This window comes from Nomascus leucogenys, chromosome 12, assembly GCF_006542625.1.
Source record: "Nomascus leucogenys isolate Asia chromosome 12, Asia_NLE_v1, whole genome shotgun sequence".
NCBI classification, from domain to species: domain Eukaryota; kingdom Metazoa; phylum Chordata; class Mammalia; order Primates; family Hylobatidae; genus Nomascus; species Nomascus leucogenys.
The window spans coordinates 33,955,007-33,982,040 of record NC_044392.1 but is presented as its reverse complement, the minus strand read 5'-3'; the positions used below and the strand labels follow the sequence as shown (position 1 = coordinate 33,982,040).

The 27,034-nt window shown below is 42.5% G+C and overlaps 1 protein-coding gene across 3 annotated transcripts in view; it reads right to left on the bottom strand.

Annotated features, from left to right (window-relative positions):
* The window catches only part of ADCY10 (adenylate cyclase 10), a 104,600-nt gene that overhangs the window by 23,230 nt on the left and 54,336 nt on the right, over window positions 1-27,034 (bottom strand). For all 3 annotated transcript variants that reach the window (XM_003258821.3, XM_004089823.3, XM_003258820.4), the window contains 8 exons: window positions 23,992-24,266; window positions 22,179-22,315; window positions 15,964-16,092; window positions 13,577-13,855; window positions 13,155-13,445; window positions 4,254-4,323; window positions 3,309-3,540; window positions 969-1,076 (listed from right to left, as the gene is read on the bottom strand). In XM_003258821.3, coding sequence (XP_003258869.1) covers window positions 969-1,076; window positions 3,309-3,540; window positions 4,254-4,323; window positions 13,155-13,445; window positions 13,577-13,855; window positions 15,964-16,092; window positions 22,179-22,315; window positions 23,992-24,266 — 1,521 coding nt within the window. The remainder of the gene's footprint in view (window positions 1-968; window positions 1,077-3,308; window positions 3,541-4,253; window positions 4,324-13,154; window positions 13,446-13,576; window positions 13,856-15,963; window positions 16,093-22,178; window positions 22,316-23,991; window positions 24,267-27,034) is intronic.

The following is a 27,034-nucleotide window of genomic DNA, read 5'->3' as shown; positions in this document are numbered from 1 at the left end:
TCTCGACTCACTGCAGGCTCCGCCCCCCGGGGTTCATGCCATTCTCCTGCCTCAGCCTCTCTAGTAGCTGGGACTACAGGCGCCCGCCACCTCGCCCGGCTAATTTTCTGTATTTTTAGTAGAGACGGGGTTTCACTGTGTTAGCCAGGATGGTCTCGATCTCCTGACCTCGTGATCCGCCCGCCTCAGCCTCCCAAAGTGCTGGGATTACAGGCGTGAGCCACCGCACCCGGTCCATATTTTGGGGATTCTTATCAAAAAAGGTGATTTATGGACCAGAAACAAAATCTTCCTATGCCTGGCATAATAGAAAATGTCTATTGGATATATGCATGAAGGATGGTTGAATGACTAGGATTTAGCATCTTAGTTGTGCATTGTCTACCTCTGAGACAATGTTTACCCATTCAGGTCCATTTTTAGAGATTGTAACAAAAATATTTCATAAAGGTGTCAACCTGGGCCGGGCACGGTGGCTCACGCCTGTAATCCCAGCACTTTGGGAGGTCAGGGCGGGTGGATCACTCGAGGTCAGGAGTTTGAGACCAGCCTGGCCAACATGGTGAAACCCCATCTCTACTAAAATACAAAAATTAGCCGGGCGTGGTGGCGCATGCCTGTAATCCCAGCTACTTTGGAGGCTGAGGCAGGAGAATCACTTGAACCCGGGAGACGGAAGTTGAAGAGAGCCAAGATCACGCCACTGTATTCCAGGCCGGGCAACAGAGCAAGACTCCCTCTCAAAAAAAAAAAAAAAAAAAAAAAAAAGATGTCAACCTGGAAGACAGGGAAGATCTTGCTTGTAAGCCATGGTGAGGAGGTTGGAGCCCAGGGAGTTGAGTTTCTAGAGTCTTGGCTAGAAGTCTGTGGCAAGAGATGGGAGGAGGGTGTAGAAAGTATAGGGATGACTTCTATGGAAAGGCCTAAGATATATAACAGATTAATTCAAGTCTTTAATGGTTTCTTACCTCACCTTTGAGGCTGTAAAAGGTGGCAGACTCAAACGTCTGGCTCCAAGATTTGTCCTTCTCGAGAGTTTTTAGCAACTTCTCTCCTTCATTCAAATACATGTATGCCTGTAACCAGCCCAAGGAGTAGAAAAGTGTTGATTCAGCAGGGATTGAGCCCACAGAAGGGCCATTGCCCCAGACTCTACTGAAGCAAGAGATGCAGGAGCCATTTCAGTTACCACCTCCACTTCCATCCCCAGCTCCACTGATTAAAATGGGCTTCTAAATTCCAGACAGGAGCTGATGGGTAAAGATCTCACCTTCATGCTTACCTTTGTCTGCTGGATCACTCCATCAAGAGAATGAATCTGGAAATCTCCACCTTTCCTCACACTATCATCTAGGTTGCCTTATCCGAAATTTCCCTCAGGCCAATTTCTTCCTCTCAGTAATTTTATCCCCAACCTCCCTATTCCCAACAACACATCCACTTCCCTTGACCAGCATCCCCACATCTGTGAGAAGCTGGTCTTCAGTTTTGAAATGAATTATGAATCACCCCCATTTCCTTTGCCAGGGTTATTTTGGGAGGTGGATGAGGAAGTAAGTCCCTGCACAACTCTCATCACTTCATCTTCACCTCCCAACATCATTAGGCAAATCTTAGCACGTGTGCACACCAAGGTAAGATCAGACTTGAAGAATAAAATAAGGTGAGGCAATATCTCCCAGTCTCATGCATCCTGTTGGGTATGTGTGGGAGGCAAAAAAAGAGGGAGACATGATGAGTTGGCCACCAGCCCCAGTCCCACTGGAGTTTGATGGGAGAGGGGGTACAAATGGCACATTCTGGGACCTTGCACTGAGGCTGTGCTTCCAATCATTGTCTTCTTGTCGAATGAAACGGGGTATGCGTAGGTTTTAGAAAGTTGGCCCCCAGGGCTACCTAAGCCTCCTCCTCCTGGGACTCATTGGCTACATCCCCATCATCACCTCGAATATGTGCATGAAATATGCAGGAGACTTTCATTCTTAACATAAATGCTTTCAAGGACAGGAACTTAGTGACATTTTTAATAGTTTAATTTTATAATTTTATATAAATCTAAGGTAGGAGGGTTGATTAGGCTGCTGTGACCAGTAGCAACTGTAAATTATGGAAGGTCTATGAAGGTCTTCCTGAAGCTGGCTGAAGTCAGGTGAAGCAAGGGCCCAGAAAGACATTTCCTCAAGTGAGTTCATGGAAGGTTAGCCCAGCCAGCTGCTCCATGAAAAGAGATCTAAGGGCAAATAAGTTTGGGAAACACAGTATGTTTCAGCCTAGCCTGGTCTTTACCCTTCTGTGTCCTCTGAACAGATTTATATGTATCTCAGCATATCAAAGGCCCTGAAGTATCTAAAGGCATCTATTTACCTGTATTCAGCTCAGTGATTTCCAACTTACTTAACAATGAATTCTGTTTATTTCATTATGTGTATCAAATCTCCTCATCTCTAGGGGCATATTGCCCTGGAACCTTATTTATAATTACCCTAGAGAAACATTCACTAGTGCTTTGGTGGTCTAACGGTATGTGTGACAATCTAGCACACATTGCATGATGACGAAGGCAGGGAGAGCCTCTTTGGGGATCACAAGATTAAAACCAGAATTGGCTGGGCACAGTGGCTCACACTTGTGAAATCTAGCACTTTGGAAGGTCAAGGCAGGCAGATCCCTTGAGCTCAGGTGTTCAAGACCAGCCTGGGCAACGTAGTGTAACCCCATCTCTACCAAGAACACAAAAAATTAGCTGGGCATGGTGGCATATGTCTGCAGTCCCAGCTACTCAGGAGGCTGAGGTGGGAGGATGGCTTGATCCCAGGAGGCAGAAGTTGCAGTGAGCAGAGATCGTGCCACTACACTCCAGCCTGGGTGACAAAGACTTCATCTCAAAAACAAAACAAAAAACCAGAATTGCACTCATCCAAAGACCTACAGGTATTTTGCGCTCACAGGTATTTTAGGCTTAACAGAAGGTAAGTGCCACTTGAAGAAGACTATGCTAAGAGTCCTCTCTGCATCATTTTGGGAATGAGATGTGCCCCCTTACCTCCCATACAGGTAGACAATTCATGGCAAATTTCTAAAGGTGGCAATATTTTAAATAATTTACAATGCTAGTTGCAATGTATTCCAATTCTCTTTTCTTAATCTTAGATCATTTCCCTTCTAAGCAATGTGATTTTCAGTGGAAAGGGGTGCTGTCGGGAATATACAATGTGAAGTAATCAGAAAGCATACTGGAGCTTCCCTTCTGGCTCTATGTTCTATGAATTGTCTCTAGGGTGGAGGTGGTCTAGGTAGAAACAGCTTACCATGTAGTTATCACGCAAGATGAGATAAGCAGATGCAATTTCTAAGAAGTAATATAAGGCTTTGTTATTTTCTCCCAAAGCCAGAAAATGGTGGGCCAGAGGCAAGATGACAATCTCTAGGATTTCTTCACACTGACAAGATTCCAGAGGGATAATGTCTTCGTCAGATGTCTTCATTTTTGTTAAAACATGGTCAAAGAAATTCAAGATCTTTTCTCTTATTTCTTCAGAACTGTCCATATGCAGAAATAAATAATAGTAACTTATACAGTATCACTTTTGATATTAAAATATCTTCAGGCCCGGCGCGGTGGCTCACGCCTGTAATTCCAGCACTTTGGGAGGCCGAGGCGGGTGGATTACCTGAGATCAGGAGTTCAAGACCAGCCTGGCCAACCTGGTGAAACCTCGTCTCTACTAAAAATACAAAAATTAGGCCGGGCGCGGTGGCTCACGACTGTAATCCCAGCACTTTGGGAGGCCAAGGCAAGCGGATCACGAGGTCAGGAGATCGAGACCATCCTGGCTAACACGGTGAAATCCCGTCTCTACTAAAAATACAAAAAATTAGCTGGGTGTGGTGGCAGGCGCCTGTAGTCCCAGATATTCAGGAGGCTGAGGCAGGAGAATCACTTGAACCCAGAAGGCGGAGGTTGCAGTGAGCTGAGATTGTGGCATTGCATGCACTCCAGCCTGGGCGACAGAGTGAGACTCCATCTTGAAAAAATAAATAAAATAAAATAAAATATCTTTAAAAACAAAAGAGCAGGATAATAAAACCTAGTGTGGATACTACTGACTAAACTCACCATGCATACCTCCCAAAGTTTCCCACTTGCATCTAAGAGGTCAAAAGTACTGGCCAGACAAATGATTCCAATAGTGTTCTGCATTTAATGACAATTGTTTATGCTCTACTTCCTAAACAATGATATATGCCTCTACCTGTGATTTTCAGGAAAAAATGCAGATGTCTCAGGAATCTCTGATTTGGACAAGATAAGCTCTTCTTCAGCTAGAAAATAAACAAATGAGTTGTATGGGTCATTGAAATGTTCTCTGTAGTGGAGATATCTGCTGTCTACCCAAGACTTTTGTTCCCTTTACGGAGTTGTTGCTGCCCAGCCAGAAACCACATTGCCCAGTCCCCATCGCATCTTAGGTGAAGCCACATGATGAGTTCTCACAATAGAATTAGATCAGAAGTAATGTATGTCACCTCTAGGCTGAGATGGTTATGTATCTTCTCTGCCTTCTCTTTCCACAAGAAAGAAAGTAATTCTAAGAACCTGAAGGATAGCAAACCCACAAGTTGGGAGGAGCCTGGGTCCCTTGCTAACTGCATGCAAAGCCATTGGTCAATACTTGCATTGGATTATTTCATAAGGTGGAAATAATTACTCTCTTGTGTTAAGCCATAGAAATTCTGGGGTTTGTGATAGCTAATAACATTATCCTAACTAATTTATTCTGCAATAAAAACTATGAATTAAACCTGAAGAAAGTGACATCAATTTCCAGTGGAGAAATATAGATATTTAAATGAAATATCCCAAAAGGTTAACTGAAGGGCAGAGAATCTTAAATTAAAAACTTCTGTCTAAGCAGACTTGAACAGGTTAGAAAATTCCATAATGATCTTAAAACAGAAAACAAATGAGGCTTGTCTAGTCCAGCCATTTCTCCCTTCAGGCAGGAGAAAGAATCCCAGAGAGGGGAAGGAGCTCATCTCAGGTCATATATCTGTTAGTGGTGGAAGTAGGACTAGAACTTAGGTTTTCTGGCCCCCAGGCTAATGCATTACTCCATACATCTTACAGATGCAGTTTGAACATCTAAGAAGTTATCACCTTCTTCTGAAAGCCCTCTGTGACTTGCCCCCATAGATAAGTACCCCAATTCCTGTGTGCCCATCAACCCTGTGCAGACCTGTATCATAGTCCTTATTGTACTGCACAGAAATCAATTTGGCCACCTCTTCTCCTAGATTACTATTTATTGATTCCTTATTGACTAGCAGCTGAATATATTGAATTATGACCCTGTCACCCTGCTTCTCTAAAACTGCTCTTGTTAAAGTTACCTGTGGCCATCATGTTGCCAAATCCAAAGACTACATCTTTGTCTGCACTTGATTACCTCTCAGCAGCATTTAAGACAAGTGAACACTCTCTCTTTTCACTGATTCTTTTAGCACAGATTCTTTGTTTTGTGTGTTATAAGGGAATTGGTTGCCCACTTAATTGGCTACTATTCTTCTACCAACATTCTAAATGTTGGTAAACCTCAGGTTGGTCCTGGGCTCTGTTCTCCATTCACAATTTCTCCCTAGGCAGTTTCATCTGCCCATGATTTTTAATTACATTCATATGCTAATGGATTTCCATTTTATATATCTAAGCCTTGACATCTACTTTAACTACAGACCCATATATTCAAATACCACCTTGGCAACTGCCATTTGAATGTGTAATAGGCATTTCAAAATTAACATGATTCAAACAGAAACTCTCTTATACAGTATCACTTTTGATATTAAAATGTCTTTAGGCCGGGCGCGGTGGCTCTCCTCCAGAATCTCTCCTCCAGAAACTTATACCCACTTACAACTTTTCCTATCTTAGTAAGCATCACTGTCATATATCCATTTTCTCAAGACAAAAACCTGCGCAAGATCGTTGATTATTTTCTTTTTCTTACCCCCTTTCCTATTCAGTCCATCAGAAAGTCCCATTGACCGTACCCAAAAACATATCTGAATTCATCGTCTTCTGTCCATCTTCACTACAGCACCACCTCAGTACATTACCAGAATTTTACCTGGACAACTGCAAAAAATTAATCTCCCTTCTATTCCTATCCTTTTCAATCTGTTTCTGTAGAGAAGGCAGTACCATTTAAAAAGCATGATTCAGATCTCTGTGGCAGGAACTGCCGGTTTCCCATCTCAATCTCCATTGCCCCTTTTCGCATTAGTAATAGACAGCAACATTCTTCAGCTTCCCTTGCAACTGGATATAGTCATGTGAGTAGGTTCTGATCAATGGGATGTAAGAGGAAATACTGGGTAGGACTTTTAGAAGATCCTTTAAAAGGAAGGGGACATCCTTTCATGTTTTGGCTTCTTTCTCCTCCTGGCATTAAATGTGCTGGCTGGAGCCTCAGCAGCTGTTTTGGACCAAGGACCCTGATGATCATGAAGCCTCCATACTAATCCCAGTGATGAGGCAAGCCTTTTACATGAGAAATACATAAATATAATGCATTTAATAATAAATAAATTTAAGCCACACTAGCTAGGTCCTTATTATATGCAGCCAATACTCATTCCAACTGATATATTTCCAATGTGTTCCAATTCACTTAAACTGAAATTTAGACTATTTATCAAAGTCTACAAGGCCCCTTGAAGATTTTATTACTTAATCTGTTCATTGTCTGTCAGTTGCCATTAAAATTCAAATTTATAAGAATAGACATGTCTATCATTAATAATAAAATAAAAATTAATAATAAATGTCTATCATTTTTCACTACTATGGTCTGAATATCTAGGTCATTTCCTGGCACATGGTAGATGCTTAATAAATGTTTGTTGCATAAATGCACGTTTATTGAAAATAAATCAATCAGTAAAATGAAAATGCTATTCCTCCTTCAACATTCTATGTATTTTTTTATGTTTAAAGTTGTAATGGTGGCCAGGCACAGTGGCTCATCCCTATAATCCCAACACTTTGGGAGGCTGAGGTGGGAGGATCGTTTGAGTCCAGGAGTTTGAGACCAGCTTGGGCAACATGGCAAGACCTGTCTACAAAAAAAAAAAAAGAAAAGAAAAAAAAATTAGCAGCACATGGTGGCATGTGCCTGTAGTCCCACCTACTTGGGAGTCTGCGGTGGGAGGATGGCTTGAGCCTGGAAGTTTGAGGCTGCAGTAAGCCCAGATTACGCCACTACATTCCAGCCTGGGCAACAGAGCAAGACCCTGTCTCAAAAAAAAAAATTGTAATGGTGATAGAATGGTATGCAAAAATTGGATAGATAAAGCAAATAGAATCTGGGCATATGAGGTATGCTCTTTGTCATTATGTCATTTATTGCTTGGGTGAATCATATTATTAGTAGTATTTTTTTTTTTTTTTGGATGGAGTTTCACTCTGTTGCCTAGGCTGAAGCGCAGTGGTGCGATCTTAGCTCACTGCAACCTCTGCCTCCTGGGTTCAAGTGATTCTCGTGCCTCAGCCTCCCGAGTAGCTGGGATTACAGGCCCGCCCCACCACACCTGACTAATTTTATATTTTATTTTATTTTATTTTATTTTTATTGAAATGGAGTCTCATTCTGTCACCCAGGCTGGAGTGCAGTGGCACGATCTCGGCTCACTGCAACTTCCGCCTCCTGGGTTCAAGCGATTCTCCTGCCTCAGCCTCCCAAGTAGCTGGGACTATAGGTGTATCCCACCATGCCTGGCTAATTTTTTGTATTTTTAGTGGAGATGGGGTTTCACCGTGTTAGCTAGGATGGTCTCGATCTCCTGACCTCGTGATCCACCTGCCTCGGCCTCCCAAAGTGCTGCGATTACAGGCATGAGCCACCGTGCCCAACCAGAATCATATTATTTTTGATTCTCATTTTTTTCATTTACAAAGGAGATATTATATTAAGAGTTTCCTACTACAAGGAGAATCTGTAAAAATCAAAAGAAAAAAAGATACAAAATGCCTATAGGTTCTCAAACGAAAAGAGAAAAGCAAAGGTATCACATGTCCACCTTATGGTTTCAAAGAACTAAAAATAAGATGTTAGGTTCAAGATGTCAGACTACCTCTTGGGTTTATCTTCTGTCTCCCCAGGTTCAGGACATTTTACCTAACTAAATGAGAATAAAATGATTTTTTTTTTTTTTTTTTTTTTTTTTTTTTTTTTTTTTTGGAGACAGGGCCTTGCTCTATCGCTCAGGCTGGAGTGCAGTGGCGCAATCATAGCTCACTGCACCCTCAACCGTGGCTCAAGTGATCTTCCCACCTCAGCCTCCTGAGTACCTGGGGCTACAGGCACCTGCCACCACACCCAGCTAATTTTTTTTATTTTTTGTAGAGGAAGATTTCATCATGCTTCTCAGGCTGGTCTTGAACTCTTGAGCTCAAGCAATCCACCTGTCTCAGCCTCCCAAAGTGCTGGGATTACAGGTGAGCCACTGTGCCTGGCAAGAATAAAATGATCTCTAAAAGTATAAATTCGACATGTATAGAATGGAAGGGCCATGCTCACATCCTAGGGCCACTGCATTCGCTACCCCTCTGCCTAGAATAGTCTTCCTCAGCCACTCACACAGCAAAATCCCTCACTTCCTCTGTCTTTACATGAATCTTGCTTTGCAGTGAAGGCACCCAAATGGCTCTGCGCTCCTTATCTCCCTTGTCCTACCCAACATTCTTTTCTGTTTTTCTCCATGGGATTTATCACTTATACTATATGCTTTCTTTTTTTTTTTTTTTTAAGGGTTGGGGTCTTGCTTTGTCACCCAGGCTGGAGTATAGTAGGGTGAACATGGCTTACTGCGGTCTCAAACTTTTGGGCTCAAGCAATACTCTTGAGTAGCTGGGACTACAGGCACAAGCCATCACACCTGGCTAATTTTTTTTAAGAGATGGGGTCTTGCTATCCTGCCCAGGCTGGTCTTGAACCCTTGGCCTCAAGCCTCCAAAGCCACTGAGATTATAGGCATGAGCCACTGCACCCAGAAATTTACTTCTTTATTATGTTTTTGTTCTCCACTGTCTACTTTTCTCCAACAGAATGCTGTTTTGTTCACTGACGCATTTCAGATGCCTAGAGCAGTAAGCAATGCCTGGCACATAGTAGGAACCCAATAAATAATTGTGGAATGAGTAAATGAAATGCTGAATGAAAGTTCAACATATCTATAGAAGATAAAGGAGTGAGAAGAGTAGTCATTGATGAAATAGGTGGAAGAAGCTGAAGGACAGCACCCAGGAGGGTAAACTGTTGGAATGAATCAAGACTTAGAAAATGACAGTTCTTAAGAAGGACATGAGGATCAAAAGAGAATTGAAAGGGAACCAGCTACCAGCTTCCTCCCTATCTATTTACATAATTCAGTGGCCCTAAATCTCCTCCAATTATGTCTTTTTTTCCCTTTTGGGGAGAGCAGTGGCCATGATCACGACTCACTGCATCCTTGAACTCCTGGGCTCAAGAGATCCTCCCACCTCAACTTCCTGAGAAACTGGGACTATAGATGTGCACCACTATGCCTGGCTAATTTTCTTATTTTTAGTTTTTTGTAAAGATAGAGTCTCAGTTTGTTGTCCAGGCTGGTCTTGAACCAGCCCTGGCTTCAACCTGGCTTCAAGTGATCCTTCCACCTCAGCTTCCCAAAATGCTGGGATTACAAGCGTGAGCCACCACACTTGGTCCCAATTATGTCCTTGACCAGTATTGCCTAAAGGTTATACTCCACACTTTGGGAGATTCAGGGATAATGGATAGACAGAGTATCTATCTGTCTAGGATAGATTGAAGCAGGATATTTTAAGGAAGACATTGCAAAAAAAAAAAAAAAAAAAAAGCTTTCCTAGTAACCCTAGGAAAAATAAACATTTGTTAAGAAATCTATTCACAGTGTATTACTTGGTTTGTAATGGACAACATTTACATAGTCTTAATAATGTAAACACTTCATTGACTTATCTAATGCCAGTTATATGACAATATAGGGGAGAGGGGCCGAGGAGTGGTGTAACAGAGTTAAATCCTCATCTGCCATAGCCAGAAAACAGATGTCAGAATTTGATTTTTTAAAAAATCAGTAAAAGCAATATTAATATACCATTTAGTATATGGAGGTAATGACTAGAAAGAACAGCTAAATTAAAAATGTTTGCCCCTGACTGGAACTACTGAAGGTGTGTGGGACGGTGGGCCATGGGATTACTGTTTTATGATACATTTAGGGAATTTACAAAGTCTCTAAAGTTTGTCGAGTCGATAGCCTTCTGAACAGGTGAAAAATACTGATAAGAGAAATAGTAGAGCTGTGGCCTCACTCAGGTGGAGGTGCTGATGGAAGGGAGACCAGCAGACATTATTCAGAGACATTTGGTCACATATGCTCCAGAGCTGAACTGCCAGTTGATTGGAAAATCTGCAAATAACTGAAATTGTTTGCTTTGATGACACTAGTCAGCCTGCTCAAGGCCAGCTGCTCAAACTGACCTATCTTCTAGCTGTCAGTGTATTTTAGCTTATTTTATCCCCCAAAATAACACATCAATCTACCAAAAATGCATCTATGTATATGTATGTGTGTGTGTGTATGACTCACTGACCCCACACAGTCAAATATTCTTCTTTCCCCTTTCCCTCATTTCTTTCCATCATTTCATCTCCTACTGATACTTTCATTGGTTCTTTGAATAGGGCCCTGTGTGGGATCCTTCACTAAAGCTTCCTTAATTCAGGCAGCGCATCTTCTCGGTGCTCCAGTCTGTCCCCCTTATCCCTGTCTCATTCTAGCAGTCCACACCCAAGGGTCTTCTTACCCTCCCAAGGGCACTCTGGGAAGAACTTAAAATGGTTCCGGACTGGCTATTTCTCCCAGGTGGGTTTTATCTGATTCATGAGAAACCCTCACACATCCTTTCCCACAGTCTGGGATGGCAGCTTGATCCCAATGCAGCCACAGGCCACTTCAGCCTTCTTAGGCATGAGGCAGGCCCCAGTGTTCTATGTCCTCTGATTCTAAGGAAGACACCTCACTAGGCTTGAGGTGATGAAGTAAACAACCCACTTGAGGAGGGCACACAGCACCTCATCAGTTCTCACCAAGGAGATCTCTTCACAATTCCTGACCCTCTACATCCTCTTCCTCATTTCTATGTCTTAGATCTGGGTGAAGGATCCAAGATTATAATTGATTCTCAGCTATTTTCTTTGTAAATTCTGTATATCCACTGCCTCAGTTTGAATTGCAGCATTCGTTGTATCTTGGTGCTCTGGCACAAATTTCAATTTCAACATCATATTACACACATACCACTTTTGTGATAATAATATTACCAATTTTGTAAAAATATAACAGACGAGAGAGAATTTAATAAATGCTAGTAATAGAACTAGACTCAGGTAGGTGTACATTCCCCTGACATCTTCCCTGCCCAGTGGGGGTGAGACTATTGCTGAAGTCTTATCCTCTTTGTACTCAAGCTCTAAGAGGACTAGAAATCTTCATGGTCCAGATCCTAAGGCTCTGAACCTATAGCCTGATTCCTGTTTTCCGAAAAGGGAGATGGACTAGTGTTAGTGCAGTTTCAACAACATGCTTGTCCCACTGTGCAAAGCTGCAACTTTCTCACTCTCTTGATTTCTACTTCATGCTGTGTCTATGAACTTCCTATCTTCTGGCAAGTATTACCTAAAAGTCCAACCCCACATTTGGGGGAGCTCAGGTATAATGAGCAGAGGATGAACTTAGGAATTAGACTGATGGCAGATTGAATAAAGCCTGTCACTCATTCTGTGGTATTGGGTAAGTTACTTAAGCTTCCAGAACCACAATTTTAAAAATCTATACAATGAGGCTGGGCGCGGTGGCTCAAGCCTGTAATCGTAGCACTTTGGGAGGCCGAGGTGGGTGGATCACAAGGTCAGGAGTTCGAGACCATCCTGGCCAACATAGTGAAACCCCGTCTCTACTAAAAATACAAAAAAATTAGCAGGGCGTGGTGGCAGGTGCCTGTAGTCCCAGCTACTCAGGAGGCTGAGGCAGGAGAATGGTATGAACCCGGGAGGTGGAGCTTGCAGTGAGCCGAGATGGTGCCACTGCACTCCAGCCTGCAGGACACAGCCAGACTCTGACTCAAAAAAAAAAAAAAAAAAAAAAAAAATCTATACAATGAAAATAACCCTCATCAACCTTAAAGGGTTCATATGAGGATCCACTGAGAATGCACATGAAATGGAGAACGAATGAGAAAAAAAAGCTTATTTTGCTCCTGCTATGTGCTAGGCAGTTTAGATACATTTCTTCCTGATTTTTAATATCCTTATAATATAGGAGTCCTCTACTTGTAGCCTCTGATTTCTCAACCAGATTTAGCCATAATCACCAAGGTCCTCTGACTAGGGTAGGCAGCCCATTAGGAGCTCCCTGGCCACCATGAATGGGGGCTAGAATTGGTGGTGTTGCTCTATGTCTGACACCCATCATGCCCGTAGTGACTGAGTCTTTGGGTCCTTACATCCCTTGAATCCTCTGCTATGTTTTCTCGGATCACATGGCTGGTTGGTGTTATTGTTTGTAACTTTTTAACTTTTGCTTCTCAGATGGTCTTGAATTCTTTCCCTGAAACCAAGCCCTCTTTTCTGGAGCCCTGACCTGCTTAGCCCTGGCTAATTCTCTCTCAATCATATTCTTTACCACTGGAACCTGTTTCAAACTAGACCAACAAAGCAATAATATTCTTATCTGCCAAGAAACACCATGTCATCATGTCAGATTGTACCCTCCTTTGTATTCCATCCTTTGGTGTGAATTAAGTGGGATATTTTAGTTTGAGTTCTGGTCACACCCCGTTTTGCCAGAGCCCCTATCCCCAAACCCTCCCTGACAGTTATAGTGAGATTGGTTTGCTAGACTCAATACAGGTACATTCCCTTACTCTTCTCTTCCCCATTGGCCTAGGCTGCTGAAGTCTCATCATTCTTTGTGCCCAAGCCGCTTATGGGACTTGAAGCCCTGAAGGTCCACACCCACTCCTTCTAGATCTTAGTCTCTAGATTTCCCAAGAACAGTTAGGATAATTTTAAAATGAAGTAGGTTACTTTTAAATCCATGAGACATAGCCATCTTTTTAATGGCATCCATGTCTAAAGCGTTGAGCCGAATATTCACTGTGAAGTGATGAAAGGGAATGAAGTCCCTGCCTCGGCAGTGGTCACATCTGTGGGCATCTTCTTCTAAAAAGCGGGCACATTTCAAGTGCATGGCTTTTCTCTGGTCCTTGAGCCACAGCTCATAGGCTGTTTTCTGCATCATAGGGCTACAGAATCGAATCCTGTGGCACTCGATCACCTCATTCTCCAGTTCACGAAGCTCTTCCTCTTCATCGTGATCTGGAGAGAGCAAAAAGGGTTTTTCAGCCAAGCAGTGGGCAACAGATCAGCCCCTTATACCTAACATAGGTCAATTCTTTGATCTAGATGGGTCCTTAAGAGGAAATTGGGTCACTCCAGGTGCTACTCACCCATTCCTTCACTGGGCTTCAGAGACAAGGAACGATAGTGCACCTCAAATGAGGTATCATTCTGTTTCAGGGCTGTTTGAAGCTCCTTGCCATTCCGGAAACAACAAAAAATGTTAGATTCCACTAGGGTTGCCAGGGCCTTGATCATCATCTTCATATTCCAACAGGGGAGAATCTCAAACAACAACTCAGTGGTGAAGGTCAGGCCAATGATGGCAGCACATCTCACCAGCATTTGGTGGGAAAGTCTCATGCTATCCAACTGGATCAGAGAGATTTCTGCAGGTAGAAGGCCACACAGTAGAAAACTAGTTATTTATCTTTATCAAATATGCTGTATTTGATAAAGAGCAGGTGCACAACCAGCCTGCTCTACAGTTCTTGTTGAAAGAAACTCAGCCAAGCTAAGTCAAAAGAAGTATTTGTTTAGTACCTAATTTGTGGATAGCACTTGTGCTGGGAGTACTAAAGATGCAGGCTTATGGCCTAGAAAGACACACGGCACAATGACCTGACAAAATTAAGATCGATTTCATGGTGTTCTGATTTTGTGCTAAAGTGTGACAAGTATGTGTGAGGAGAGGAGAGGACATTGTAATCACTATTGTCAGAAGGAGCAGGCCCTGCCATTCCTGTGCTTTGTTGACTTCCTCAGCTGGTCCTTTTGTATCTTCTTCTCTGGCTCCCCTTTCTCCTAGAAACTCCTAGTTTCTCTCTATCTGCCCTAGAAATTTATGTATTCTCATGACATACATTATCATCTCTGTGTCATGACCAAGTGTCAGAGAGTTCACAGCTCCTATCCCAACTTTTCATCTAAGCTTGAATATCGTAGCTCATGTGGCTTTCTGGACATTTTGACCAGGTTGTCCTTCTGTTAGAGACAAAGTTAGAACTTCTCAACTTGCCCAAAAAACACAGTAGAAACTAAGCTAGTCCACTCTCTTTTTTTTTTTTTCTGAGATGGAGTCTCACTCTTGTCGCCCAAGCTGGAGTGCAATGGCCAATCTTGGCTCACTGCAACTTCCGCCTCCTGGGTTCAAGCAATTCTCCTGCCTCAGCCTCTTGAGTAGCTGGGATTATAGGCACCCACCACCATGCCTGGCTAATTTTTTGTGTTTTTAGGAGAGATGGGATTTCACCATGTTGACCAGGCTGGTCTCGAACTCCTGACCTCAGGTGATCCACCTGCCTCGGCCTCCCAAAGTACTGGGATTACAGGTGTGAGCCACCGCCTTCTTACATTAGTAGACACAGCGAACGAAACATAAATGGCACTCTTTTGAAGACTGAGGACCTTGAGATGTCCCTAGGCCACCTTTCTAAACATTGAAAGTTGCTTATGGATGGCATGAATTGGAGATGAGTTCATACTAAAACATTCCTTGAAAGTCATTTTTCTTTAAAAGAATAATAATACATCTTTCTTTTCTTTTCTTTTTTTTTTTTTTTTGAGACGGAGTTTTTCTCTTGTTGCCCAGGCTGGAGTGCAATAGCGTGATCTCGGCTCACTGCAACCTCTGCCTCCTGGGTTCAAGCAATTCTCCTGCCTCAGCCTCCCCAGTAGCTGGGATTACATGCATGCGCCACCATGCCCGGCTAATTTTTTTTTGTATTTTTAGTAGAGACGGGATTTCTCCACGTTGGTCAGGCTGGTCTCTCGAACTCCTGACCTCAAGTGATCCGCCCGACTTGGCCTCCCAAAATCTGGGATTACAGGAGTAAGCCACCGTGCCTGGCCAATAATATGTCTTTCATATAAACTCTTGTTTGTCATTTCTTTCTCATAAAAGTGGATGACAGGAAGTATCTCGGTATTAGATTTTCTCCCTCATTATTTGGTTTCCGTTTAATTGAAAATGTACAATATTTCATTCTTTTATGCAGATCCCAGAATATACACAGGGGAAAGATGGCTCTTAATTAGGAGAAAAGCCAAGCCTACCCTGGAGCCTTCTCACTGCTTCAGCAGTACAGAGCAAACAGACAAACAACCTATGTTGCTGTTTTTCTTTTTCATTTTAAAAACAGACATCCTAGAGAAAGCCAAAGTGGAGTTTAGGGACTAGAAAATAAATACTAGGTCAGATTTTCTTTTCTTTTTTTTTTTTTGAGATGGAGTCTCACTCTGTCACCCAGGCTGGAGTGCAGTGGCTCACTGCAACCTCCGCCTCCCGGGTTCAAGCAATTCTTCTGCCTCAGCTTCCCAAGTAGCTGGGATTACAGGCATGTGCCTGGCTAATTTTTTTGTATTTTTAGTAGAGACAGGGTTTCACCATATTGGCCAGGCTGGCCTCAAACTCCTGACCTTGTGATACGCCTGCCTTGGCCTCCCAAAATGCTGGGATTACAGGCGTGAGCCACCGCGCCCAGCCAGATTTTCTTACCTTTTAATGACGTTGGAGGTGACAGGTTTTTCAGTCTGACACCACTTGTGAGATGACAGACTTCTTCACTTTCCTCATCACTATGGAGAGTAACCATGTTTAACTTCTCTGTTGGCTTAATGAAACGCTCTACAGGGGTATAAAAGGGAAGAAAAGTTGAGTCATTATCCTGTCTTATAAGGTCTGATTTTCCAATGAACTTTGAGATGGATCTCATATGAGGAAGACTGGGCAGAGATGTATATTGGCTCACCAACTATTCTGGAAACCTTTTTTTTGTTTTGTTTTGTTTTGTTTTTTGTTTTTTTGAGACGGAGTCTCTCACTGTCACCCAGGCTGGAGTGCAGTGGCGTGATCTTGGCTCACTGCAACCTCCACCTCCCAGGTTCAAGCGATTCTCCTGCCTTAGCCTCCCAAGTAGCTGGGATTACAGCCGCCCACCACCATGCCTGGCTAATTTCTGTAGAGATGAGGTTTCACCATGTTGGCCAGGCTGGTCTCAAACTCCTGACCTCAAGTGATCTGCCTGCCTCGGCCTCCCAAAGTGCTGGGATTACAGGTATGAGCCACACTGCACCAGGCCGCTGGAAACCTTATTCTAAGTAAAACTGATTCATGAAAATCTAGATGTACTCAAAAATGTTTTGTCTCCCTCTGCCAACCCTGCCCAACCAAAAGAATTGGCACTATTGATGTCTTCCATAGGATATAAGGCTTTACAAACATTTGATTCACAGATGATCAGAATGTATTACAGTTATACAGAAACATTTATTTGTATGTGTACATTTACATACCCACACTCAGTTACAAACACATTCTGTGAGGCACTGTACTCTAATTACAACATAGCTACTATCAGAAAGAGATATTTTAAATGGTGAAGTTTGAATAGTAAATGTGCCTAGTAATTTGGTTTCCTAGTACTCCAAAATGCATTATTTTTCTATCCCTTCAGCCATTCATGTAGTCCTTGGTAGCTGCAAGACTGTGCTAGGTGAGGTGGAAAGAGGAAGGTGAATAAAACCAAGTTCCTTATTTCCTAGAGCTCTAAGTCATGTACACAAAGAGCTGGACTGCCAGGCAGTAAATGAGTGCCATGTGACTGGGCACAAACAGTAAGCACCAGAGTTCACATCAATAAAGGACATATTTATTAAGGACTTTCTGTGCATCATATCCAGTGAAGGCTATAAATGTGAATAACACATGCTTCCAGCCCTCAAGAGGCTTAAAAATCTATGGAGACAGATATATAAGTAACTAATTATAACACCAGGATGAGTGACTTAAGAGCTAAAGAGCAAAGAGTAACATGTTGTGGGAACAGAAAATAACAATTAAATCAGATTTGGTGGATTCAGAAAGGCTTGATAGAGGAGGAAGTACTTTGATTGATCCTTGAAGGATGAAGAGATATTCTAAGCGGAAAGTGGAGGAGAGGCCAACACAAAGGCACAGGAACCTCAGAGTACTTAGCGAGTTAGGGGAATGGAGCTGCCCAGCGTGACTAAAGTGCAGGGGCTGGAGTGCTCAAGTGCTATGTGGGAGACGTGTTTGGAGAGCTAGTTTGGGAGCAGAGCATGGAGGGCATTGAACACCGTAATATGAAGACTGGACTTTATAGACAAGAGGGAAAGATCACAGATTTCTGAAGAGGAGATAGCAGTAATCCAACTAGTCATATTTAGGAAGGTAGCACTGGAAGCAGCATATGGAAAAGGCGAGAGACTAGGACAGGGAAGACTATGTACGGAGCTATAACAATGGAATGTCAAGAAGTGAGGATGGATAGAACCAGGCAAATGGTTCAGCAAGGAGAAAGCAAGTACTAAAGATATGGAGGAAATGGGGCCTAAGCAAGACAGTGATAGAAGTGACAGAGACATGGAGTACAGAAGGAGGGGTGGTTGAGAGGGAGGATAATGCATGAAGTTTTAGATTTATTAAGTTTAAGGGAATCTGTGGAATAGTTCAATGGGCAATTGGAAATATGGGTGTGGAATTAAGGGTGAGGTTAGGGTTCGACACACACACGAAGGCTGAGAAATAGATGAGTAAATGAAAACAACTGGGGAAAGAGTTGTTTCCAATTCTGGCAAGCTAGCAAAAGGAAAGGGTTAAGGATAGAACTTGAAGAATGTCCCAGGAGGAGTAGACCCAGGGAGAGAGCCAAGGATTATCTGAGGACTGGTCAGAGAGGGGAACAGGAGGAGTGTGGGGTCAGGGAAGCCAAGGGAGGATAGCATACTAAAAAGGGGACTGTGTGTGTGTGTGTGTATGTGTGTGTGTTGGGAGTAGGAGAGTGGGGCTCAAGGGTATGATGTGGTCCATGCTCTTTTATGCTTATTTCCCCTTCCAGGACCTAGCACTGAGACAACCATTCTTTCCATCACTCAACCAGTATTAACTGATTGCCTCTAGGTGCTAGGAATTTTCCTAGGATTGGGGATTCAGGAGAGCACAAGAAGCTCTCTCCCTGCCTCATGAAGCTCACATTCTAATGGGAGACAAACATTAAACAATAGATAAATACATTAAAAGGATGATCTCATAATGTAATTCAACTGTGTGAAAGAAATAAAAGGGTGATAGACAGAATGTACTCCCTACTCAGGTTCGCCTTTTGTCAGCCTTTGCCCTATTTACTATATCCTAGGTTCCTTCTATGTGTACATATTTTTCTGAAGCATTTGAATATAAGTCACACACATCACACCCTATACTCCCAAATACTTTACTCTGTATTTTCTAAAAATATTGACACTCTTTTGTTTATTTGTTTTGTATTTTTTTTTTTTTTTTTTTTTTTGAGACAGAGTCTCTCTCTGTCACCCAGGCTGGAGTGCAGTGGAGCGATCTCGGTTCACTGCAAGCTCCGCCTCCCGGGTTCACGCCATTCTCCTGCCTCAGCCTCTCCAAGTAGCTGGGACTACAGGCGCCCGCCACCACGCCCGGCTAATTTTTTTGTATTTTTAGTAGAGACGGAGTTTCACTGTGGTCTCGATCTCCTGACCTCCAAAGTGCTGGGATTACAAGCGTGAGCCACCGCGCCCGGCCATGTTTTGTATTTTTTGAGACAGGGTCTCACTCCTGTTGCCCAGGCTGGAGTGGAGAGGCGTGATCATAGCTTGCTGCAGCCTCAACCTCCCTGGCTCAAGCAATCTCCCACCTCAGCCTCCCAGGTAGCTGGGACTACAGGCGTGTGACACCACACCCGGCTAATTTTTGTGTTTTTAGTAGAGACAGGGTTTTGTCATGTTGCCCAGGAAGGTCTCAAACTCCTGGGCTCAAGCGATCCGCCCGCCTCAGACTCCCAAAGTACTGGGATTATAGGTGTGGGCCACTGCACCTGGCCAACACTCTCTCATATAACTAGAATATAGTTATCACGTTCAAGAAACTTAACATTGGTGGGGCACAGTGGCTCACGCCTGTAATCTCAGCACTTTGGGAGGCCGAGGTAGGTGGATCACAAGTTCAGGAGTTCAAGACCAGCCTGGCCAAGGTGATGAAACCCCATCTCTACTAAAAATGCAAAACAAAATTAGCCAGGCGTGGTGGCAGTTGCCTGTAATCCCAGATACTTGGGAGGCTGAGGCAGAGAATTGCTTGAACCCAGGAGGCAGAGGGTCCAGTGAGCCAAGATCGTGTCACTGCACTCCAGCCTGGGCAACAGAGTTTCTCAAAAAAAAAAGAAAAGAAAAGAAAAGAAATTTGATATTGATACAATACTTGAGTCTACTGTCCATATCCCAATTTTGTGAATTGATCAAATAATATCCTTTAACATTCTCTTTTCTTCCAGTATAGGATCCAGTCCAGGATTATGTATCATATTTTTTTTAATTGAAGTGAAATTCACCCAACATGCAATTAATTATTTTAAAGTATACAATTCAGCGGCCTGTAGTGCATTCACAATATTGTGTAACCAGAATCTCTCCTTAATTTCATTTTTTTAAAATTAAGACACAAAAGATACTGAAGGGTTTTAAATAGAAAAGACACCTGATTATGTTTTAAAAAGCTCATAACAGGGCCAGGTGCGGTGGCTCACACCTGTAAACCCAGCATTTTGGGAGGCCGAGGCAGGTGGATCATTTGAGGTCAGGAGTTCAAGACCAGCCTGGCCAACATGGCAAAACTCTGTCTCTACTAAAAATATGAAAATTAGCTGGGCGGTAGTGGTGCATGCCTGTAATCCCAGCTACATGGGAGGCTGAGGCAGGAGAATTGCTTGAGCCTGGGAAATGGAGATTGCAGTGAGCCAAGATCACTCCACTGCACCCCAGCCTGGGCGACAGAGTGAGACTCTGTCTCAAAAAAAAAGCTCATAACAGATACTACATAAACATTTATTGAACAAGTAAACAAATGTATAAAATTTAGAAATAGTATTTATAGTATTTATATTTACATATCGCTTTCCTTTAATCCATTGGCATCTTAATATTATTATAATGGAATTATTTAGTCTAAAAATAATAATCATAGCAGTCATTATCTATTTAATGATCCATTATCATCTTTAAAACTAATTTGGCCAGAGAAAGTCTTCTCTATTTTTTCATCACAATCATCCAGAAAGAAAAAAAAAATCGATCTTTCCTTAAAAAGCAAGCTAATGTTTCTTGTTCCTTAAAAAAAAAAAAAGGTGGAGCTTTGCCCTGTTCTCTCAGACAATCATCTGTCTCATTTCTCCTACAGATGTGCCCTCAGGGGCCACCTGGTCCCGTAGTCATGCTATTGACCAAGAAGTGAGAGGCAACAGATGCAGCACAGACCGAAACATGGATAGGGACATCCGAGCATCATTCATTCACCCGGGAGGCAGGGGTTTTTAGGAAGCAAGAGGAACCTTTCTTACGAAATTTCCCTCATTGTCACCTTTAGGTGGTGATTTTCTATCCTGCTACATAAAGACAGCAGCACCACAAGTCCTTTATTGCACCATATTCACCTCAACATGACACTGATCTCACATCTATATTCTTCTCTTTAAATTTAGTTGCAGAGGAATAAGTTTTGACCCTCTAGGTTTAGTAATATTAATACACGTCGTGCTTATAGCTGTTAAATCATCTTATTACTTAATTTGAGTCCAAAAAAATGAAGAGGCTTCCAATTCCAGGAAGAGAGAGTTGGTACATTTTTCCCTATTCCTCCTGCTAAATATAATTAAAACCCCTAGACATTATGTGTAAAACAAACAGAAGATGACATTGAAGGTGGAGAGAAGTCAGACCAGCTAGGGACCTTAGGACCCAAGGAAAAATGTGGTAGTGGGTCACATGGCAGGGCTTTCTTTTTGCCTCACATGTTCAAGACTTAGGGCTGAAGAATCTAGCAACTCAGAAACACCAAGGGAGTGCAAACAAAAAAAGTCCTAATTAAAGCCTGCTCTATCTAGCCTTAATTCTCTACTTTCCAACTTGTATTCTCTGGCCCCCACCCTTCTCCCTGCAGTAAAATTATTTTCCTAAAAATTCCAACTGGCCTCCTTCATGCCATCACTTCCTATTTCATCCCTGTGTATATCTGTGTAGCACGGGATCTTTGTTGATAACTCACTTCATACTAGCAATTTTACCTCTGGCAAAAAAGGAAAGGCTTTTTGAAGATAACATCAAAGCAGCCCTTCAGTTCTGGGCCTTAAGATTTGTCAATGCTCTTTCATTTTTACTACAGTTACTTTTTTTTTTTTTTTTTTTTTTTTGAGACAGAGTCTCACTCTGTTGCCCAGGCTGGAGTGCAGTGATGCAATCTCAGCTCACTTCAACCTCCACCTCCCGGGCTCAAGAGATTCTCCTGCCTCAGCCTCCTGAGTAGCTGGGATTACAGGCACCCACCACCATATCTGGCTAATTTTTGTATTTTTAGTACAGACGGGGTTTCACCATGTTGGCCAGGCTTGCCTTGAACTCCTGACCTCAAGTGACCTGCCCACCTCGGTCTCCGAAAGTGCTGAGATGTAGGCGTGAGCCACCGCACCCGGCCATAGTTACACAATCTTTAGCCGAGTCCAGTGAGTCCTAGGCAATGTTAAGTTCTCTTACAATCTGGAATATCAGATCCAATAATTCCTGGCTCCCCAGAACCCTCTGACTCTACAGGAAGCAGCCTGTGGAATAGCCCATTTTTGCTATCTTCTCTGAATGAAGACTTAAGTTAGGCAGAACAGAGTAACAAAGAACCATCACTGTGGGACTTACTGAACAGGTTATTCCAGGTCCTATTTGTCTTTTCCTCAGACTCCGTTTGTTGGAAAACGAATACCTTGTGATGTTCCAGGTTTTTAAGCAATTCTTCACAGTAAAATGGAATCCCACAGCTTCCCTCCACCAGGTACCTGTAGTGAAAACAAGGCAATCTGTTTACATTGAAGATACATCTTTTAGGAAGGAAAAACATTTAAGTCTTCTCAATCACTTGAAAATAATTTCTTGTCATTCTTCATTTGTTTCTGTTTGTTTTCAATTTTGAGGCATTGCTTTGTTTTCTTTTTATTTCACTTATGTGTGTACACAATAAGTGTGCACACACTTTATTTATAGTTTTTAAAACAGACATTGGAAGGATAAGCCAAAAACTAATCAAAATGGTTACCTATAGGATAAGGGAGTGAAGCAAGACTAAGGATGTACCTTTTTGGCTTTGGAAAGATATACGTGTTCTATATAATTTAAACAGAGAAGGGGGAGAGAGAGAGAGAGAGAGACAGACAGAGAGAATGAGTGCCAAATTGGTGCCTGGGGTTATCTTAAATGAGCCTTTGTTCAAGACATCTTTCTTCCAGAAGCGGGGCAACCTCATTGCAGATACTAAGATGGGCTGTAAACAGCCAGCTAAAGAAGAAACATTCTCTATGTTGTTAAGGTGACTGCTGTCAGGACCCCAGGAGAGCCAGGCTCGGTGGCTCACACCTGTAATCCCAGCACTTTGGGAGGCCAAGGAGGGCAGATCATCTGAGGTCGGGAGCTCAAGACCAGCCTGACCAACATGGAGAAACCTCATCTCTACTAAAAATACAAAATTAGCTGGCCTTAGTGGGGCATGCCTGCAATCCCAGCTACTCGGGAGGCTGAGGCAGGAGAATCGCTTGAACCTGGGAGGTGGAGGTTGCGGTGAGCCGAGATCGTGCCATTGCATTCCAGCCTGGGCAACAAGAGTGAAACTAGGTCTAAAAAACAAAAAACAAACAAACAAACAAACAAAAAACAAAGAAAACCCCGGTAGAGGAATCACTGAGAAGCTCAGAGAGCACTCACCAGTGAGTCAGCTTTCCACATCTGCCATAGACAGAGAACACCAATACCAGACCACACCATTACCAGCCAGGTAAGACCTTGCTTAGTTGCAGGTCATGGTCTTTAACGCTTACCAGTTTGCCTTTCTTGTCACTTGCCCATAACGATGCTCTTAGTCACTGCAGGTTAAAGTGAGTATACCCATACCCCCCCATGATGAAAGGGAAATAGAGCCTTTCACTAAGCAAAGTTTGAGAAGGCGTTAACAGGGAGACAACATGGAAAAGGTGAGCAACATCCATCCTACCAAGCATTATGAATGGCCCCTTCAAAAGGTGGACCAGACCAAGCATGGTGGCTCACACCTGTAATCCCAGCATTTTGGGAGGCTGAGATGGGAGGATTGCTTGAGTCCAGGAGTTCCAGATCAGCCTGGGCAACACTGTGAGACCCCATCTCTACAGAAATAAAAAATTTACCAGAGGTGCACCCCTGTAGTTCTGATACTCAGATAGCTGAGGCAGGAGGATGGCTTGAGCCCAGGAGGTCAAGGCTGCAGTGAGCCATGATGACACCACTACACTCCAGCCTGGGTGACAGAGTGAGACCCTGTCTCAAAAGAAGACAGAAAAAAAGAAAAGAAAAATTTTTAAAAAGGTGGGGCCAGGAAAGATACTGAACTAGGCACATCAAGACACATACTAAGAAATCTGATGAAGTCTGGACCGAAGGAATGAATGCAGATGTCGAGAGTTCAGAATAGAAAGAGGTTACTTACGAGTCCAGTTCTTTGGGGATGCAGCTCACATTGAGGTCAAGACAGATCTTGTTGGAGATGTCGTTAGGCTGTACTGCACCAACGGTGATGTAGGTGGTGTTCCTGTTCTTCATTATGGCACTGGCAGCTGCACAGGGAATGTTAACGAAGGGACACAGGGACATAATGATGAAGATAGGAAGAGTCCGGATAAGCTTCTCCATAAATCTCCAGGAGGTCGAATCCACAAACTGGGCCTCATCAATGATAAAAATAATCTTTTCCTCTTTCACTGTCTGGACAAGATACAGAAAGAGAAAGAGAAACACTATAGGATGTCAGGTTTTTTTACATGTGTATGGGTATGCATATGTATCCATTGAGTTTCCTGGTTTGCTTATGATGCAGCGAAAGAACTAAGTTCAATCTTTTCTTTCCAGTAACTTTGCATTCATTTATATTCCATTAACTTAGAATTTGTGGCTATTTGGACAAAGCTGGCTGGAATGGACTCTTACTTGGTCAAACCTTTGTGTAAAGATAGTGCAAATTTGGAGGATAGATGGAGTTTTGGGGTACCCACAAAAGCCAACTGAAGTGCCCATTACATAAAAATAACTGGTTTGTTAATTATGAGTCATTTTAATCTATTGAACGATAAAGTTCTCCTGGGGAAATCTACTTGACATTTATTCAACCAACATATATTCAACACATGCTTACTGAGCACCCCCTGGGCTAAGTGCTAAACGAAACTAGTCCTCGCCCTGCTGGCAGCTGATGCTGTTCTAGTTTGAAATGTGGTATGTGTTACACTTAAAAAACAGATCATGTGTCCCTTTTCTCATATAGACTACCCTCCCCTAAGTAGTCTGAATTATTTATTCACTCATTAAGCATTTATTGTGCATCTATCAGGGTCAGGTGCTGTTCTAGGTACTGGGAATACAGTCTCAAACAAAATATGGAGCCTACATTTTAGCATCAACCACTTACATAGCACGCTCTGCCTTACCACTGTGTAAGGTGTCACAATGCAGAAAACCCGCTCCCCAATTCTCACTGCTCCGGACTGCTAATGGCTGCTTTTTGTTTCCCTCTGAGAAGAGATTGAGTTAACCCATTCTTTCTCTTTGTGCTTGACAGTCATTATAAAGTGTTATAACCTGCCTTGTTTACACATGCGTTAGTCTACTCCTGCAGCCCCATTCTGTCACCAAATACTTAGCCCTTTGACTAGCCCTGAGAACAGTTTAATTAATGAGGAGGTAAGCACTACATTGTTTTGATTTTGACTGATATCTTTAAAAAGATGGAGCAGATAGAAATTTAAGTTTTAATCTTGGGATAGCCTTGTTAATGAATTATTCATAAATGGAAGAGAATAAAGCAGGAACAAAAAAGCATGAATTCAATAATAAAACATTGGCCTGGTTTCTTACAATTTAAAATGAGGATTGGGTTCTCTCTAAAGTGAAAAAAAGCCAACACTTACATTGTACTTACTATGTTCCAAGTACTGCAGGATGCTCTTTACAAAATTAACTCATTTAATCCTCACAATGTCCATATAAAGTGGTACTATTGAATCTATTTACTGAGAAAATTTGGGCACAGAGAGGTTAAGTAACTTGCCCAGGGTCACACAGATAGTTAATGGTCCAAAGACTTGTCAGTACATAATCAAACACAGCTTTGGTAGCAGTTTGCAAACAAGATTCTGCTTCAGTACCAACTGAAAAGTTTTCAAAAGCAAACAACTAAATAGGTTCCTAGGCCCAATCCACATCCTACTTTTTTAATCTTTAGAGTTAGAACTCACAAATCCATATTTTTAAAGGAGCTTCTTGTAAATACTTGTGATGCAAACAGTCTAAAGCCTGACACTTAGAAACTACTGATATTGTCTTGCCTATGACCTGAAGTGCAGAAGAAGAAAGCTGTATTATAAATATAATACAATGCCACCAACTTATATCGATCATTTATTATGTACAACTATGAGGCACATTGCTCATCAATAGTGATACAGAAATGTTAAGAGACTCTCTGTTCTTAAGAAACTCACAGGCCAGGTGTGGTGGCTCACGCCTGTAATCCCAGCACTTTGGGAGGCTGAGGTGGGCGGGTCACGAGGTCAGGAGTTTGAGAAGAGCCTGGCCAACATACTGAAACCCCATTTCTACTAAAAATACAAAAATTAGCTGGGTGTGGTGGTGCATGCCTGTAGTCCCAGCTAGTTGGGAGGCTGAGGCAGGAGAATTGCTTGAACCTGGGAGGCAGAGGTTGCAGTGAGCCAAGACTGCACCATTGCACTTCAGCCTGGGTGACAGAGCAAGACTCTGTCTCAAAAACAAAAAAAAAGAGGCTCACGATCTCCTGAGGGAGAGAGAAACAGATTTATAAGTAATGAATGGCAATATACCATAATAGTATAGAGTGTATAGTATAACTAGAAATGTGTTCAAAGCCTTACAGAAGCCTGATGGAAGAATAATTAGTCTTGTCTAGTGATCTGGGGAAGTTCTCACCAAAGAGGTGACATTGAAAGATGAGCACCATTTCTCTAGGTTAAAAAAAATCTTTTGGCTTTTATCTTATTACCACTGGGACTTATTTTGAGAGTATAAAGTATGGGTTGGTGTGATTTGCATATACTCTGAGAATTATATGAAGGATGAATTGAAGCAGAGAGGTGTGAAGCACAGAGTTTTTTTGAAATCTATGGAAATAGTCCAGGAAAAGATGATAAGAGCCTGAACTATGGCAATAGGAAGGGAGGACAAGGAGATTCCAGAGACTGTTTGAGGTAAAAATAGTAGGACTTGGCAGTGAGTAAATGCGGGAATGTGGGTGAAAAAGAAGGCAAGGATAACTTTAAGTGATACAGAATGGCATAATTTGCTGCTAATGAAATCAAGGATCAGGATCAGGATCAGGATGAAGAAGAAAGGGCACTATAGTAAAAAACTGAATTTGGCATTAGACACTCAACTCAGCATGAGTCACTACATCCAAGTGGAATACATACAAGGCTCTTAGGAATATGGTTTTGGTGTTTATA